The sequence below is a fragment of the Physeter macrocephalus genome, chromosome 15 (assembly GCF_002837175.3).
Source record: "Physeter macrocephalus isolate SW-GA chromosome 15, ASM283717v5, whole genome shotgun sequence".
NCBI lineage: Eukaryota > Metazoa > Chordata > Mammalia > Artiodactyla > Physeteridae > Physeter > Physeter macrocephalus.
The window spans coordinates 18,663,337-18,681,621 of record NC_041228.1 but is presented as its reverse complement, the minus strand read 5'-3'; the positions used below and the strand labels follow the sequence as shown (position 1 = coordinate 18,681,621).

The 18,285-nt window shown below is 38.6% G+C and overlaps 1 protein-coding gene across 9 annotated transcripts in view; it reads right to left on the bottom strand.

Moving 5' to 3' along the window:
* The window catches only part of TAF2 (TATA-box binding protein associated factor 2), an 80,990-nt gene extending 62,810 nt beyond the window's left edge, over positions 1 to 18,180 (bottom strand). For 3 of the 9 annotated variants that reach the window (XM_007127708.4, XM_007127706.4, XM_007127710.4), the window contains exons 1-4: positions 17,816 to 18,178; positions 17,339 to 17,393; positions 8,520 to 8,680; positions 995 to 1,113 (exon numbers count right to left, since the gene is read on the bottom strand). In XM_007127708.4, coding sequence (XP_007127770.1) covers positions 995 to 1,113; positions 8,520 to 8,680; positions 17,339 to 17,393; positions 17,816 to 17,898 — 418 coding nt within the window. In that variant the 5' untranslated portion in view covers positions 17,899 to 18,178. Of the gene's footprint in view, positions 1 to 994; positions 1,114 to 8,519; positions 8,681 to 14,470; positions 14,610 to 17,338; positions 17,394 to 17,811 lie in introns of those variants that run through there. The other 6 variants (XM_007127705.4, XM_007127709.4, XM_007127707.4 and 3 more) reach the window with 5 other exon arrangements.
* Positions 18,181 to 18,285: the final 105 nt, after the last annotated feature.

The following is an 18,285-nucleotide window of genomic DNA, read 5'->3' as shown; positions in this document are numbered from 1 at the left end:
TCCAGATCCGATTCAAAACTCACTTTCAAGTTGGTTCTCTTAGTACATTCTTGCACAGACTGTTAACCCTGCTTGTGACTTTAAGGAGTAGGAGGAGTAGGGAGTGGGGTAGGAGGGAAGGACCACCCCAAAATTTACATTATGCAGCACTATTTGCTATGTTTGCTTTCTAAGTAATAAATACGTGTTGCTTCCATAAGATTAAAAAAGATGTTCCTTTTAATTTCCCTCCAAACATTACAACCATATGGACTTTCTCCAACCCGTGAACATGCAATGATAACCTTCCATGCCTGTCCCCTAAACTAGGCAACCCCCCTGCAAGGTAAACCCCTCCCCCCACCATATACACACACAAACTATCCAAAAAGAGCAAAAACAAAACAAAGTCTTTTACTTCCTTATCTTGATTAATTTTATAAAGCAAAATAAAGGTAGGCAGAAGGTTATGTATGATAATTATAATGGCTGTAACTTTATACAAGGAAATAAAGAAGATTCAGACATAATAAGACAAAGCAAAAGTATGCAGAGTGGGTGTTAGCAGCCCTACGTTCTAGCCTTGGCTCTACTACTACTTAGTGACATTCGGCAGGTCACTTACTCTCTTTAAACCTCAGATTACTCTTCCGTAAAAGGAAAGAATTGAATCAGATGACTTTTCAGGATCATTCCTTTTTATAAAATGCTATAATTCTAAACTGAGTTAATACTGTGTGGGTTCTCAAATCTTGACAAATTGTTCCAACCATCTAATTTTTGTTTTATAACTTTCGCTTTAAAAGCAACAGTGAAATGAGTTGCTTTTTGTCATAGCCCTTGATTGCTATTTTCCTGTTAGCCAATTATCTTTAAGGAAAAAAAGAGCTTCCAACTCCTGTATATTTCAACTGATTAATTTATAATTTAGGTACCATTAATTTTCATGAAAAGTTTCTAGTCACTGAATCCAACATGATTTTACTGTATACTCAACATGTTCTTGGTATTTTACCATCAACGTGTTTCCATAACTCTGATGGAACCTTAATGCAAAGTTCTCCATTTCCTGCATCAGGATCCACAGCGCTAACCGCAGCTGCGTAAGCATTGGAAAAATAATTGAGATTTCTCCTGGGGGAAGAAAAAAGAGAAAGCCAGCTTTAACAATAAGCCATATATTTCACCAAGCATTTTCTTAAATACTTGGCACCATTTGTTTGTAACCATTGTATCATCTTACATAATTCACAGGAATGCTCTTTAGCCAAGTAACTGTTGCTCTATTTCCCAAGACTAAAACTATTAAACTATAAATGCAACTGCATATATAGTCTACTCGCCAATGCTATGTGATTATTATGACTATCACATTCTTCATTAATTTTAGAATGCCAAAGCCACTACACTTTCCTAATACAAATGTAAAGAATATACATAGAATTGAAGAAATAATTATTCTTCATCAATCTGGCAAAAATTTGAATGGATTCAACAAGCTTTATAATCTGATAGAAATTAAGATGTTTAAAACAAATCAGAATGGGAATTAATTCCTCAAAATATAATACTGCTCCCCTCCACTCCCCAGTACATGACAATGTAAGCTTAATGAAGGAGAGGAACTTTCGGATGGTTCACTGTTATATCCCCTAAATGCCAGGGGACACTCAAAAAATATTTGTTCAATAGGTACTTGGCCTTATTTCCTACTGAATGAAAACAATACACAGAAGCCTTATGGAAATATGAAAATACTGTTCTCATCTGATTTTCTAATTTTATTCCATAAAAATAACTCATATATATATATACGTAAATACATACACACACATATCTCATTTCCTCACTGAAATCAGTTAAAGTAATATGGAAGAAGTGGAAGAAAGAAAAAAGACAAGGAAGGGCAAGAGCGAGAAACCAAGATCAGACACAATACTGTGAGCCATATTCTTGTTGTGCACCTTTATGTCTATCATCTTGCCATTAGGTAACTCCACAAAGTAAAGTCAGTGATATTTCACTAGCTTAATAAATTTTTAACCTAGTTAAAAGACAAGTTTCATATACTCTACAGAGTAATTATAGGGAAAATAAAAGAGGAAAAGCCATGAAAGAAAACATTAAACTTACACACTCTCAATATGACGGAGGCCATTTCTCCCCCATCTCCAACTCTCTCCTCACTAGGAAGGATGTAATATTAACTATGACTTTTAACAACTACAAAACACAAGGTTCTGAAAGTTGTTAAGCAGACTTCTCAATAATTTTAACACTTTCTTTCTCTTAGATAAATATGTAAAATAAAAGGTATTAAAAACTCCAGGACCACAATAAAAAACAAATGACTTTTTTCACATACCACCTTTTTTTTTTTAAATTATCATACAGTAAAAGTAACTTTTTTCCTTTGGTATATAATTCTATAAATTTTAACATGTGTAACCATCACCACAATCAGGATACAGAACAGTTCTGCCACCCACAAAAGCCCCTTGTGCGATGCCCTGTGTCAAATAAATGGAATCATACAGAATGCAACCTTTTGAGGCTGGCTTATCTCACTCAGTATGTCTTTGAAATTCATCTAAGGTGTTACATGTATCTACTGTTTGTCCCTTTTTATAATGAATAGTATTACATTGAATAGACTGTACCACAGATTGTTTATTCATTCATCCACTGAAAGACATCTGGGTTGCTTCCAGCTTTTGGCTATCAGGAATAAAGCTGCTACAAATAACTGTGTATCAGTTTTTATGTGAATTTAATGTTCATTTCTGTAGTACAAACACCCAAGAGTGGGACTGCTGAGTCACATGGTAAATATAAGTTTAGCTTTATAAGAATCTGCTAAACTGTTTTCCAGAATAGCTATACCATTCTGCATTCTCATCAGCAATATATGAACATGCCAGTTGCTCTGCATCCTTACCAGTACTTAGTTAACATACTATCTAATTTTAAAAACTACTTTGTACATTTATAGGTTGCAGTTTCTTTTCAATAAAAATTTCAAAAACATGAAATCTGAAAGATAGCTGAAGAACTTGTACTATCACCCAGTTATCTGTGAAATTCAAAAATAAAAAAATCTTTGTTACACAAAAGGCCAAATTTAAACATTACATATTAAACCACTCATTTTTTTTTATGGAAAATTATTCTCACTTAATCTCCTTATTTCCTGAGAAAAGGTAAAGTGGTCCAAATAAAACGGTGAGTCATTATAAATGGAATATATTGGAAAGTCAGTTATGAGGAACAATCTTCTCATGGTTTGGATTTCAGTGTTTCCTTTCATAATATGAATCAAAAATGTTTCCTTTCATAATAACCTAATAAAAGCCAAAAATTACAAGACAAGATTATAAGTGTTTTCAATTTTCAGACTAATAATGATTGCAAAATATTAATATGCCCCTGCCCTATAACCACCACCATGCCAATCCCCATTCTTCCTTAAGGAAACAAAGCTTAAAGATGAGTAATGTTGTAGGGGATACTTAAAAACTAGTAAATTAAGGTAATCAAAAGAATTTTCTCCAAGAACCTATTATAAACATCTATATTAAATTAAAATAATCTGTTAATTCTTTGTCAGATAAAGAACGTGTGCTTCTTAAAACTGTGTGTGCAGATTTTGCAAAACTTAAGATTTAATTATTTGTAAACTTTTTCTCCATTTAAAAAAACTTCATGGAAGCACAATATATGTCAGAAATATATATAGACACTCTAAGTATCCAGTTCGATGAATTTTCACAAAACCAAAGTAGCCAGCATGCAGAGCAAGAACAGAACTTTACCAGCCTCCCAGAAGCCCTCTTGTAATCACTAACCTAGCCCTGTTTCCTACCACCAAGGGTAACCTATTATTCTGACATCTAATGAGATAGATTAACAACTTAATACACATTCTTTTGTGTCTGACTTGTTTTATTCAACATTAAGTTTGTGAAATCCATCCATATCATTGCATCTAGCTGTTGGTCATTCCGTCTCATTACTTTTAGAATTCCAACAGTGTAAGAATATACCACAATCTACCATTCTACCATTGATGGGTTTTCAGGTAATTTACAGTTTTGACTATTACAAATGCTGCTGTGAACAGTTCTGTACTTTTTTCTTGGTGAACATATTGGATATACATGTAGGAGTGAGACCACCAATCACAGAGTATGTATACATTCAATCTCAATTTACATTTCTATTAGCTGTGCTTGAGAGTTCTACTCTATATCCTTGTCAACACTCAGTTTTTTCTTCTGTCTTATAATTCACATACAGAATAAAATAAATAAGTAAAAGCCAACAGAAAAATCCATTTTCCAGAAATGGAACCAATATCAAAATTAATAAAAATGACTTTTCAAAAATAATTGAAACAACATTTGATAATGATGCCATGAAATAAGGTTGCTTAGAGAAAACTCTACCTGAACAAGTTTTTCTATGAAAAAGCCTAGGGTATTTCACTGATAACAAGCTCAAACTTGAGTCAATTACTTTAAAGTAGCTATTTGTGAAAAGCTAATGAATTTCAAGACACTAGAAATAATGAGTATAGATAAGAACAAAATGGCTTTACTGCTATGCATGTGTGATTACAAGAAGTCCAAATAAGAAGAACCCTATCTAGTTCTAGGGTTACCAAATTTAAGAAAACACAATGCCAAACCAGAGAGTATTCAGAGCAGGGCAAAGAGAATGGTTAACAAATTTGGAAAGAGTTTTAAATGAGGAATGGTTGAAAGTATTGAGATACTACTGACTGGAAAAGAGAAAACTTACAGGAAAACAATTTTTAACTAGCATACGTTTGTGAACATTATAGCAAAACAGACTGTGGCTCGATGTAATAAAGAACTTTCTAGCATTCAGAAATGAAAGGGGTGCTTTAAAATATAGTAAGCTCTCCTGAGCTGGACGTATTCAAGCAGAAGGTAGAATAGTATAGGAGAAATTCCTGCTGAAGTTTTGACTAAACAAACCCCAAAGTTCTTCCGGTTATGACAACTCAATTCCAAGCAATACTACTAAAACAACTGCCAGCGAGGCACTGTGGGCTGACTTAAAATATAAAACTAGTATCCATATTACTTAACCATAATCAATAAAGGAATCAACCACTTCTACCATATGATATCAGTAAAATAATAACATTTAAAATCCCTTTGTAGACGTCTGTATTAAAATATAGGACCTAGAAAATCGTTTTTTAAAAAAAGCAATTTAAAAAATCAATTCTAATCACTCTAAAAATTGCTCCAATCACTCAAAGTTACTTCATTTATATCTTAAGTTAGCTTCATTTCTACTGCCACTCCTTAATGGAAATGAAGACAGGAGACAGGAATTAAACTGATTCTTGAAACTCAGGAAAGTGGAGACTTTTCGAGTAAAATAAAAAAGGTCTCTCAAAGTAGCAAAGCCTATCCAGGGAAGGAAATGAAACAAGGAGGAAAGAGATGTCAGCCACTGTAGGCTACTCATGCACAGAAACAGTCTCTCTGGTAAAATCTACATTTACTTTATTCTAAGAAGAGAGAAATGTAGCCAAAAAAAAAAAAAAAAAAAGAAAAGAAAAAACAAATACAAACAGAAAAACCACCAAAGAGACATAGCTTCTATGGAGGCAAACTATACCTACAATATGTAAGATTCAAACAGAAAATATATTTAGAGAAACTTCAAGTGCTGAAATTATTTTCCTGGCAGACAATAAGCCAGAGAGAGACAGAGACACAGATGGAGAGAAAGAGAAGCCTTATAGATGTTACATAACCAACAGGTATTTTATTTGCTAGTACAGGTAATTTAACAACTCAGCTAATGTTTAGTTGGATCAAATAGGTAGAAATGCCTTTTAGTCCCTTATCTAAATGTTTCCCTTCCTTACATTCCCCCTGCAGTTCAAAGGTGATGAATCTCAGCCAAGGTAAGCACACCCTTGCCATTAAAAACAGGAGGGCCTGGCACCTTAACTTTAAAACAACTAAGGAGAAAATGTGATGAAGTAGCATATTACTTCTTTGAATGTTAGGACATTCTTGTACATATTCAAGACCAAATTTAACCACTGAGTTTTAAGTTTAACTTTCAATTCAAATCTGCTACATTTAATTTCTGTTTCAGCTTTAGCAGAAATTTTACTGCTTCATTAGAGAAAGGAAAGTTACTTTAGAAACAAGAAAAGTAACAGAAGTATCTAGGGACATGCTAAAGACCTTAACTATCTGCCTTTGCCAAAGTTCTCTTTAAAAATAAATAACATCATTCACACGAGATACCTTTCACATCTAACTGCTAAGCAGTATTTCTTCTGAATAACTGGTAGGTTTCTGTCTTTTGCCTTACAAATCTTATAAACAATAGTGTTTCCCTCTTTCGTATGGCAACCAGAAATATCAAAACTAAATCTACAGTTTTCCTCTAGTAACTTAACAGTGTGGTACCCACCATCCTATACTTTTTTACCCTTCGTGCTAATTTCATTAGCTACTTTGGAAAACTGTTAGTCTAATAAAATTCTAAAACCACTCTCAAATCCTCTTTTGAACAAGTCAGCGAATAAACAAACACCAGCAAAAATAACTGTCTTCTCTCTTAAAAAGTAATCAGGATTCTAGAGCCAGGCAGAAAATACTAAGGGACCATGGCTAAGAGAGCTCTGGTGCTACCTGAAAAGTTTAAATGTATTCTATCGTTCCCAATTTCCTAACCTAACCTTTGAAAATATTCTCCTTTATGACTTCCTTTTCTTTCTTTATAATACTAAAAGTGATGAGGTATCTTCCTATCACTAGAGAAAAGTTTTAGGGGATATCATCACCTCAAAATTAACAGAGCAAAGCTTGCTTTCTCAACAGATTTGAAGTCCACTGCTCCTGTCATTGCACTGGCACAGATTGCCTTCTTTGAGACCTGAGCAGCAACAACTGGTAAAGCAGCTGTACACACTGTTTTGCAGCTGGCAGATGGAGAAGCTTCTTAGCCTGTGTCATTGACGCAGAGTTCTAGGCTTGACAGGGTGGCTATTTTGGCCTCTGGCAAGGTAATGGCTCCCCTACCTGCTCTTTTACACAGGCCTTTTCCATCCATTAGTGGTACATACTTATTGCTCCAAAGGCAAATGACTGCTTTTTTCTGGGGGAAAGAGGACGCAGATGATTTTGAAATAAGCCTTTTCATGTCAGTTCCACAAGGGTGGCTTTAAAAGCATGTAATTTCAACCACTCACCTTTATAGAATGGGAAGTCACGTGAGCAATTCAGAGACTCCCCGACTTTTCCCAACACCATTTTCTCTTCTGAGTTTCAAAGATTTTAAACCAATGATTATTGGGATGATAAATATGTCTATTGATAAGTCTCCTTTCTCAACCCTCCCAATCCCTTAAAGCAGTGGTTCCTTCTCAAGCTTTACCTTTTATCAGAATCACCTGGCAGGCTAGTTGAAACACAAATTGCAAGACCCTATCCCCAGTTCCTGAACCAGTAGGTCTGGGGTACTGCTTGGAGATTTGCATTTCTAACAAGTTCCCAGGTGATGTTGATGCTGCTCGTCTAGGCGTCACGCTTTGAGAACTGCTGCCGTAAGTCAAATATTATACATACAGACTAGTTAAAATACCACCTTGACTAAACAGAGTTTACAGTTTGGGGCATTCTAACCCAAAATACTAAGAATCACAGAAATGATATAATCCAATGCTATCAAAACGGAAAAAACAAGTGCCTTCAAATGTAGTTGACAGTATTTAAATCAGTACAAATCTTCCCAGGGCACAATCAAGTGAAATGCTAAAAAGAGGCATAAAAGAATAATAAGTAATCCTATTTTCCTAAGGAAATAATTCAAAGTAAAATTAAAAAAAAGATCTAGAAAATAATCATGTAATCCACAGTATACTGAATAAATGGAATATTACCCGACCATAAAAACAATAAAAAAACGAAGCCTATCATGTTATACGTGGAAAGGTGAAAACAAAGTATTTAAATGAAAAATGCAGAACATAAAGCTGCTCACAAAGATATAAGTTTACTGATAAAAATCAGAAGTAGCCTCAATAGATGCAATATTTAAGGTGAAGGAATGAGATGTTTCAGACTACTTTTATATGATATTCTAAAGCTGTCAAATATTTTATAGAATATTTTAAAGTAGTTTCTGGTCTACAGATTACAGTATCATCTAATTCACTGAAGATTAATATCTATGAAACCAATATATTTTTAAAACTTTAAAAGTAGAAAAATGGCTACGAAAATTTAAAGTTCTCTGAGAGTACTTCTTTAAAACTGCAGTCTGAAGAAAGGAAACTTAATAACTTACTATGTTGGCCAGAGCTAGTAAAATTTTTTGAACCAAATGTGTGCAGTGGTAGAAGCAACAGAAATTATAATTAGAAAAAATAAATTGGGAACCAGAATCTAATAATAATCTAAGAAAAATCTGTTGAAAAAAATTAACCCAATCAATGAAAAAAAAACTGTTAGAAATATCGACTTTTAAAGTATGTAACTTACTGTTTTGATTCATTGTGACAAACTTCCAAGGTTGGATCATTATAAATAAAAGCAGCTTCTAAATCATTGATCCTTACTCGGTATATTCTACACTGTTTGCTGTTCAACTTGATTCTATTTAAGTTTGCAACCGTGGGAAATATAGTCAGTTCCACAAATCCCTGTAAAGATAAGGAATAATAATTTCATTAAAATGAACACAGGTATGTTTTAGAACGTATTTCTTTGATTTCTACTACTTATACACATACTACAACCCAGAGACAATCCCAAATAGCTACACACATACAAGTACTCTCCAAGGATCTTCAAGTATGGCTGTCCTAGTGACTGAATGGGTGTGAATTATGTATACTTTATCATCCTGGTGGTTCACATTCACTATCAGTGAAAAGTAGACCATCTGCTAGAAAAGAAAGTAAAAGGACTACTCACAAATATAAGAATTTATAGACAGACTGGAATCCAAACAGAGAGGAAGGGGAAAAAAGAAAACCAAGAGCAAAAAGAGAATCAAAACCACTTCAGTGAGTAAAAGAACAAGGCCCCTCAAAATAGGGTAAAAAACCATACCACCAAAGCTAAAAAGTATGAGTCTCTGCTCACGGGAGGTAAATCAGGACGTGAAGTGGCAAGAGTTACAAGAAACATTTAGGCAAGTAGGGGAAAATCTACTGCCACCTCCAAGAGCAGAAGACACTTCAAAGTGCTGCATGATTTCCTACCAAGCAGTCCCAAGGCCATATATAGTTCTACCACCTTAGCTGTGTGGTAAGCCATCTATCTGAAGCAGGTACATAAGACATGAGAGACAGCTAAATATACCGACTGTCCACCACCCTCTTGCATTGAATCAAATGGGAAAGATGGACCATTGAAACACTGAATGTATGTCCAGTGAGTTTAATATTCTGGGTTGGAAACATAAAATATGGAGGACATGAAATAGTAACATTTCAGGGGCTGCAACAGGAATATCTAAGATGAAATTCAGGCAATAACCATACAGAACCAGATTATAACAACTGTAATGGCTACTATTTAATGAGCACTACTATATGCCAGACATTACACTACTTTCATATGTTCTCTCTAATCCCATTAACAACTTTAAGAGACAAGTTCTACTTTATACTTTTTACAGATTAAGAGTTAAGAAAATTATACCATTAATAAGTGGAGAACTGAGAGTCAAACCCACATCTAAATGATCCCAACTGATTCCCATTATGCCATAATGTCTCTCAGTACAATGCTTTTAAAATAACATGCAAGAACTAAGAATATTTTTTAGATAACATTCAGCCCAACTGCTCAAAAGCCTATTGATTGTACAGCCCTTTTTCTCCCAATTCCCAAATAAGAGAGTCATACATCCTTAAATTAGACCATCTGGACAGATTTATGTGGAAGCAAATAAGAACAGAAAAAAGCAGAAGCAAAAATACTGCTGATGAAGTCTCTGAGTTGAAAGGTGTTAAACTGTGAGCAATTGTATGAAGATCCAAATTCCCTTAATTAGCATACCAGCAATCCAATGACCAATCTACATAAATGAGCTTGGATCAGCTGAAAGACAGCAAGGAGAACCAAGATAATGTTAAAGGTGAACTAGAAAAGATTATGGAAAGTGCTGTCATGAAGTGGTTACAGGACTGAGACATAAGAATAGGCTTTTGCTTTCTAAACTAAGTTGAACAATAATAAAACAGTGAACGGAGTATACTTCATGAAGATAGGGAAAGCCCAGTCTCCTTGAATCATCAGGTCTCTGACACCACCTACAGCCCTAACCTACACCTGTCTGCAACATACAGACCCACTGAATGGCCTCCAATCCCTGTCAACCTTGGCTACTAGCACAACTGCAAACCCCCAGGTCACCTAACCTCTCACTTACTCTCTTCTTGCTCCTGCGCTCTCCCCACCACCTGACAGCTGACCATCTCCTAGAGTCCCTACCCCATTTGAAGTAACTCCCCTGTGCTATTCAACCTTTTCAAAAACTCCTCTACCTGTCAGCCTTAGATGAAACATCTCCTGAATCCCCTTTGAAAAGAAGCTACTTATTCTTCCACTCACTATAAGTTAGAAGAAGGGAACACAGGAAACCTCCTACTTTCCACTATTTCTAGATAATTTATAGGGTTTTATATAGCATATGCTATAAGAGCAAAGGCAGAATAGTGTCTTTGTCTTCTTGAGGTAGACTGCCCGCATTCAAGTCCAGCTCCACTACTCAGTAAGTATATGATCTTGAGCTAAGTTACTCTAGCTCTCTGTACCTCAGTTTTCTCATCCGCAAAACAAGAATATCGACAAGACCTACCTATTGGTGTTATTATAATTGAGCAATTTAATACAAGGAAAGCACTTAAAATCACAGCTGGCATCTAGTAAATGTTTTTATTATTGTTCTTTTCTACTTCTTTTCCTATGCGTTCAAGCCATACAGGTACACCATCCTCTGTTCCTTTCATTAATATTGCCCAAATTCCCCAATACTCATTGAAGGTTCATTTTTTACCTTTCTAACCCATCTCAGCCATCACTCTACATGACATGAATGCAGACATAGCTGATCCATGCAGTATCACCGCTTCAAAGTTCCTTGATTTCAATTCCTACAAACTTCACTGCCATTCCAGGATAGCAATCAAGATCACACTCTGGGGCTTCCCTGGTGGCGCAGTGGTTGAGAGTCCACCTGCTGATGCAGGGGACACGGGTTCGTGCCCCGGTCTGGGAGGATCCCACATGCCGTGGAGTGGCTGGGCCCGTGAGCCATGGCCGCTGGGCCTGCGCGTCCGGAGCCTGTGCTCCGCAACGAGAGAGACCACAACAGTGAGAGGCCCGCGTACCGCAAAGAAAAGATCACACTCTGAAAGACACCTCATCACTGCTCAGGACTGCTCTGATGTCGACATTTTAAACTGGAACGTCCACAATACCTGTACTTCTCTGCCACTCCTCCTGTTCAACCACATGAAATCTCCTGTTCCTTGGCCTCCTCCAGTTTCTCACTACAATCCTCCCTGGTATTTTTAGCGCTACATTCTTCCTCATCCACCCAAGATCCTTAACTTGAGCCACTCTACTGCCCACTATCAATTCTCTGGCCCTCCTGCGGCACACACCCGTCCTTCCCTCTTGTGTAGGGATGATCCTTCCACTGCTGCGCTAGAGGCCATCCTCTGTAGTATTCTCAGAAACCCTGCTGTTAATTACCCTCTCCTATAATTACAATCTCTCCGCTTTATAGGAGTTTTTTCCATGCCTACAAACATGTTCGACTCTCACTTATCTTTCTTGTAAAATCCTGAGATTTATGCCACCTCAAATTAATTTATTTTTGCCCTTTTCCTTCGGTTACTATATCTTGGTTCTGAACTGACCCTAATCCCCAGAGTCCCAAAACATGACAGTAGTCCACTAGTCAGACTGGAAGTCTTTGGGGTTTTTTTGTTTGTTTGTTTGGTTTTGGCTGTGCAGCGCGGCTTGTGGGATATTAGTTCCCCGACCAGGGATTGAACCCGGGCCCTCGGCAGTGAAAGAGTGGAGTCCTAACCACTGGACTGCCAGGTCAAGTAATAAAGGGGTCCCCACATCTAACGCAGAGTAGGACTGGAGATTACTTCCCCAGTCCAGAACATACAGTACACATTTTAGTACCTGGCGAATCCCCGTATCCGTTCTCTGAGCTCACTCTGAGTGAGGACTACGGTGGAAGGGCTAAGGGGACACCACTGGAACACCCATCCCCCTTCGCCAAGACAGGACATCAATGCAACTAGACATCTTTGGGGAATTGCAGAGATTAATGCCACCACACAGACTTGAATGATGCCTACTACATCTTCATTGAACTCAATTATTTGGCGAGTGCAAAAGTCAAGTAGGTTTTCCAGAATGATAGTGATTTATCACAAACTTGCCAATCACAACCATGTTTGCAGATGCAGTACTTTGACCGCAGCAATCAGCACAGTTCTTGGTAGCTAATATTGCGATTAATTATCAGGCAAATTTTTTCCCCCCAATTCCTATCAGGAAAAAAAAAATCAATCAGAAGCAGGTTGTCTTCCAGACGTCAGAAACCCCTCACTGTCATCTAGTAACTAATAACTATATCACCTCTCCTGCTCAGTCAAAACATAGTCCAAAAGTCCCCTGATAGCCCAGAGGACAGGATAGCCCAGAGAATTACACTGGTATGTTATATTGACAACATTATGCTACCTGGACCTGGTAAGAAAGGAAGAGTAAGTTCTCTAAATGCCTTAATAGAAAACACGTGGATAGCAGAGGCTGCGCGTTAAATCCCATGAAAGTTCAGGGGCCTGTCACATCAATAAAGCTTCTAAGTTTCCAGTGGTCTGAGGCACATAAAAATAAACCTTCTAAGTGAAAGACAAGTTGCTTCACTTTGCACTACCCACCAAGAGGGGGAGAAAAAGGAGGCACAAAAATTGGTAGGCTTCTTTGGATTCTAAAAGCAATAAATACATTTAGGCATACTACTTACTAAGCAACCTATAAGGCTTATCAGCTTTGAGAGACGTCCAGAGCAAGAAAGGGTTCTGCAGTAGGTCCAGGCTGTGGTTCAAGGTGCCCTGCCACTTGGGCATTATGACTCAGCATATCCAACGGTATTGGGAACGTCCACAGCAGACCAAGATACTTCACTGACTCTGGCTTTCTTCAACAGAATGACAGTACACCATCATTCCTGGGGTTTCAGAGGAAACCCATGACTTCTTCTGCCAACAACTGTTTTCCACTTGCAAAGCAACTACTGGTTTGCTACGAGACCCTGCAGTAGAGACTGCACACATGATCATGGGACTCCTCAAAATTTCATGTAATTTTTGTTACCTAAAATGGCCATTACGAACTCAGTATGTGCAGTAGCTTTCCATTTTTAAATGGAAACAACACCTCTGGACCAGGCCCAAGCAAGTTCATAGGCACAAAGAGCAAACAGCATGAGCAGGTGACTCAGAATCCAACGGGACTTGTTCCCATTGCATCTCCACTGCTCTCTCAATCCACACCCATGGCCTCATGGAGAGATCCCCATGCTCAATTAAAATAGGACAAAGCACAAGCCTGAATTATGAATAAGGCTGCACAGCATGCCAGCGCAGCCGGAAGTGGATGGTAGCTGCCCTCAGAACCCAATGAAGTGGGGTCCTGAAAGACAATGGAAGAAAAGCCTACTGTGGGCAGAACGCTGATGAATACAACTGGCTGGACACTGTTTACAGAAGTAGAGATGACCTGCAGTATACATCTACACTGATCCACGGCAACTGCTGGGTTGACCAGCTGGTTAGGAATATGGAAAGAACAAGACAAGAAGACTGAAAATAAGAGGATGGTGGGAGAAGTAAATGTAAAAATGAATTTGTCAGAGTAGCTATTATATGAAAATATTTATGTCACCACATAAATGACCAACAGAGGCATCCTCAGAGACTAGAGGGGGCCCTCAAAAATCAACTGGCAAGATTATCTATCCAGTAGATGTCCCAGACTCTTTCCCTAGCCACCCTGCTCAATATACAAAGTGGTCATTGCGGCAAGACCCCAAGTCTATGCATGAACCCAGCAACATGGTCTTCCCCCAACAAAGCTTATCTGGCTACCACCACTGCTGCGTGCTCACCTCCCAATAGCAGAGGATCAAAATGAGCTTCTAATACGGGACCTTCCCAGGAAGGATCAGTTAGTCACTCAGTAGTAAAATGACTACATTAGACAGCTGGCATCATGGAGGGAGACAGTAATTTGTCCTTATATAAAAACAGACACATATTCTAGATTTTCCTTCCCTAACTATAATACACGTGCAAAAAGCCATACATGTCAACATGCTACCCCATACATGCCTCCATGTGTATAGAAAAGTGTGGCAGTGGGCTCTTACACACAAAATTTACTCGTTTTACCTTTTGTCCTATCATCCAGAGCAGCTGACACGATCAACTACTGAAGGCTCAGTTACAGCACCAATTGAGACCTCCAACAGGATGCCATCTTAAGCTAGTGGACAATATATCAGGTCATCTCTTCATAGCCAAAATAGATCTGGGAACCAAGGGACAAAAGTTGGAGTGACTATGTTCACCATTCCTTCAAAAAGCCACTGAACAATTTTTGCTTCTTGTCTTCATGACCTCAGGGTCAGTGTGTTTGGAGGTCTTAGTAGCTAAGGGAGAAATCCATCCCCCTGGGCACAGAGTCATGGTTCTATTAAACTGGAAGCTGAGACCTGACCACTTTGGGCTCCTCAAGCCACTGAACCAATAGGCAGAGAAAGGAGTCACTGTACCGGCTGGAATGACTAGAAGCAACTGAGATTCTACTACACAATAAAAGCAAGAATTCCATCTGCAATCCAGGGGATTCACTAGAATGCCTCTTAGGTCCACTTGACCAACAGTCCTAATCAATGGAAAACTGCAACAACTCAATGAAGTCAAAACAAGCAAGGATGTAGATCCTACAGGAATGAAGGTCTAGGGCAGACCAAAAGAAATGCTGTCAAAAGGAAAGAGAAAAATGAATGGGTGGAGGAATAAGGAAGCTGTGTATATCAACTCTGACCTTGACACGAGCTAAAGAAAGCAGAGGCTGTAGCAATTAATTTTCACATCCTTTCAACCACTTTCCTTCTACTGTCTTATATGAAAGACACTGGTGATAGCTAATATCTTAGATAGGAATAATGCTGAACTGCCATTTATTCTCACCAATAGATTAGTCCAGGGATCAGCAAACTTTTTCTTAAAGGTCCAGATAGTAAACAGACATAACGGGCCACACAGTTTCTGTCGCAGCTATTCCACTTTGCCATTGTAGCTCCAAAGCAACCATAGACAGTGTATAAATAAATGGCTGTGGCTGTGATCTAATAAAACTTGACTCACAAAAACGGGAAGTTAGCTAATGCCAACGCCTACAATAGCTGATAGGGCTTTGTTAAGTTGGGAACACTTTCATCATAACAAAAGACAAGAGAGGATGATCTGGGGCAAGAGGGGTAGAGTGTTCTAGATATTCTCCTTTTGCCCCTCCTAATCTGCCCTCTCTGCTTTACTCTGCACCCCAGGAGTAGCATTAACTAGGCACTAGCCCTCTGGCTGCTTGTTGGGGTGATCAACTGGGAGGCACAAAGAGAAAACTGAAAGCAGAAGAAAATCGAGCTCCTTAAATTTATTCCCCCAGGTTCCTCCCTGCCAGGCTGAAGGAGGCAGTAGCTCCACTCTTCTATCAAAGACCATAGCTCCTGTAAGGTAAGTCTTTCCTACAGGTACAGTAGGTTCGTGTAACCTCTCCCTTCCTTTGTTCTTTCAGGTTTAGTAGTGATAACTGTTTCTCGTCGCTAACCTAGGGTGCTCCTCCAACTTTTGTTGGTTTCTCTTAACCCTAAGTAGTCCCTTCATTATTTCCCTCAATTAATCTGTAGAATGTGCCTTCTGGGACCCTAGCCCATAGGCCATCTAACCAATCTTTCCAACGGGAGACGTAAAAATCATCTACAACTCCTTTCTAGCATTCCTAGTTAAGAGTCATCTGCAATCCTTTCCATCTATCATTGTGCCAGGGGTAGAGGATGTGGAAAGGGGAACGTTTGATTAAAAATGGCTCAATCACTTGCTATCTTCATGCCCTTAAGAAATTTACTTATCCTCCACTCTTTCAACTGCTTTATTTATAAAAATAAAGATTAAAATAGTATCCATCTAAAAAAAAATAGTATCTACCTCATGGGGTTAGTGTGAAGATTAAGTGAGGTCATACACACAAAACCTTGGAAGATGGTCTTACATGTAGTATGTACGTAATAAATGTTCACTATCAGTCAATCATGTCAACTCTATTTCTATGCCATTTTACTAATGATACCTCCATTCAGGGCTAAATCATTTCTACCCTAGATTATTACAGTAACCTTTTAATGAGACTCTTTAATCCTCATAACTTCCATACCCAATTCATACAACCCAACACACCTAAAGTATCCTTCCGTGAAGTATAAGGTAAATAATCATATGTAAGGGATTTTGAAAGAGAAGCTCCTTAAATGAGGATATGGGACTTAATAAACCTTTAAGGATCCTTATAAATCTAAGATTCTGTGATTCTAATGAAACGGTTACATTTTTAAATAGCTCATCTTAAGTAAACAAGTTTGAGAGGGAACCTGATGGCCTCACTGAAAGAAAACCGGCTCTCACTGAGATTTTGATCTAGTTAATGCAGATCTCCCTGAAAGAATAAATTATTTGGGTTATCAAGGACTTTTCCTAGAACAGATATATCAACAATCCATACATCTAAACTGGGGTGGGGCGGGCAGTTTACTAGGTTTTAAACACCTTATCCAGAGCTTCAGTGTAAAGCACTGCCACCTCAACAAGGTCAGCCGAGAATCAGAAAACACAAGTGGCCTCTTAACAGCCAACTTAAAAAGTCAGTGCACGTACCAACCTTAACTTTTTTCAAAGAAGAAATCTCGCTGTGGACTTATTCTTCTTTCATACACGATTCTAAAATGTTTGGTAATACGGACTTTCATATTCCACAACAGATTAAAAGAAATAAAACTTTAATCAGGAAACAGGAAGAAAAAGAAAAGGAAAGAGAGAATTGAGGTGGCAGCCAATACAGCACAGCCATGGCCTTTAGAGTCATATAGACTTCTGAGTTCTAATTATTACCTATTCTCGCAACACAGTTACCTGGACAGAAAAGTTTCTAAGTACTGTAAAGGATGGACTGTTATTGTTCATAACCGCTGAGGATATACTTACCACAACAGATTTTCTCTGGAAGTTTATGTTGTTGATGCAGACGACCTGATGAGTTGTACATTAAGGAATAAAGAAAATATTTCAGTTATTATATAATGCATAACTCTAACCAAGTATAAACAAGAACTGTGTTCTAGGCAGCTCAGAATCACACTTATCTTTCATGCTAAAACCCTACAAATTAGGGTAACTTGCTCATTTTAAATTAAGCAACAGCCACGAAAATAAATTTCTTTGGACAAAAATGCAACTTAGTACTTTAAGAAAAAGGTTTATTAACCTGCAAGAAGCAGTTGACCTGCTGAATTACACTGTCATTCAAACCATTTTCGCCCCTACAAACACCATTCCCATCACCGTGAGCGGCTCCCAGTTTCCCACTAGGCCTCCCAGGCCCACGAAATCAGTTTCAAGCAATCACAAAATATAATTAATGAAAACCAAACGTAGAAGAAAGGGAGATGAAAAAATACTTATAATTTATAGGGCCTTGGGCTCTCAAAGCCCTTGTCTCCTTTCTTCCTGTTCATTCTGGCGGGCTCTAAACCAGTCGGCGGCATGAAGGGATCCCGCGGAGCTCGGCTTCCCGGCTTCCCGGGGGGCGGCGGGACATTACCGGTCTCCGGCACCTGACACTCTCCGCTCCCCCGCGCCCCCAACAGTCACACCCCGCGGCCGGGGCTCCCTCGGCACCCACTCCCGGCCCTGCCCGATCTGCCGCCGCCAACGCCTCCAACTCGCTCCCGCAATTCGGCTCCGTCAGCTGTCTCCGCCGAGCTTGTCATGGAGATGCTCCTCACACCAACCCCCGACGGCGCCAGCCAGCCGACATCTTGCCGGTCACCTCTGACCTGCGACGTCAGCGGAAGTGGGACAGCCGTGAGGACAGGAGTCGGAAGTTATGTGTCAGTGGGCGGGGCTTGCCCGCGTGCCGGAGTTTTTGTTTT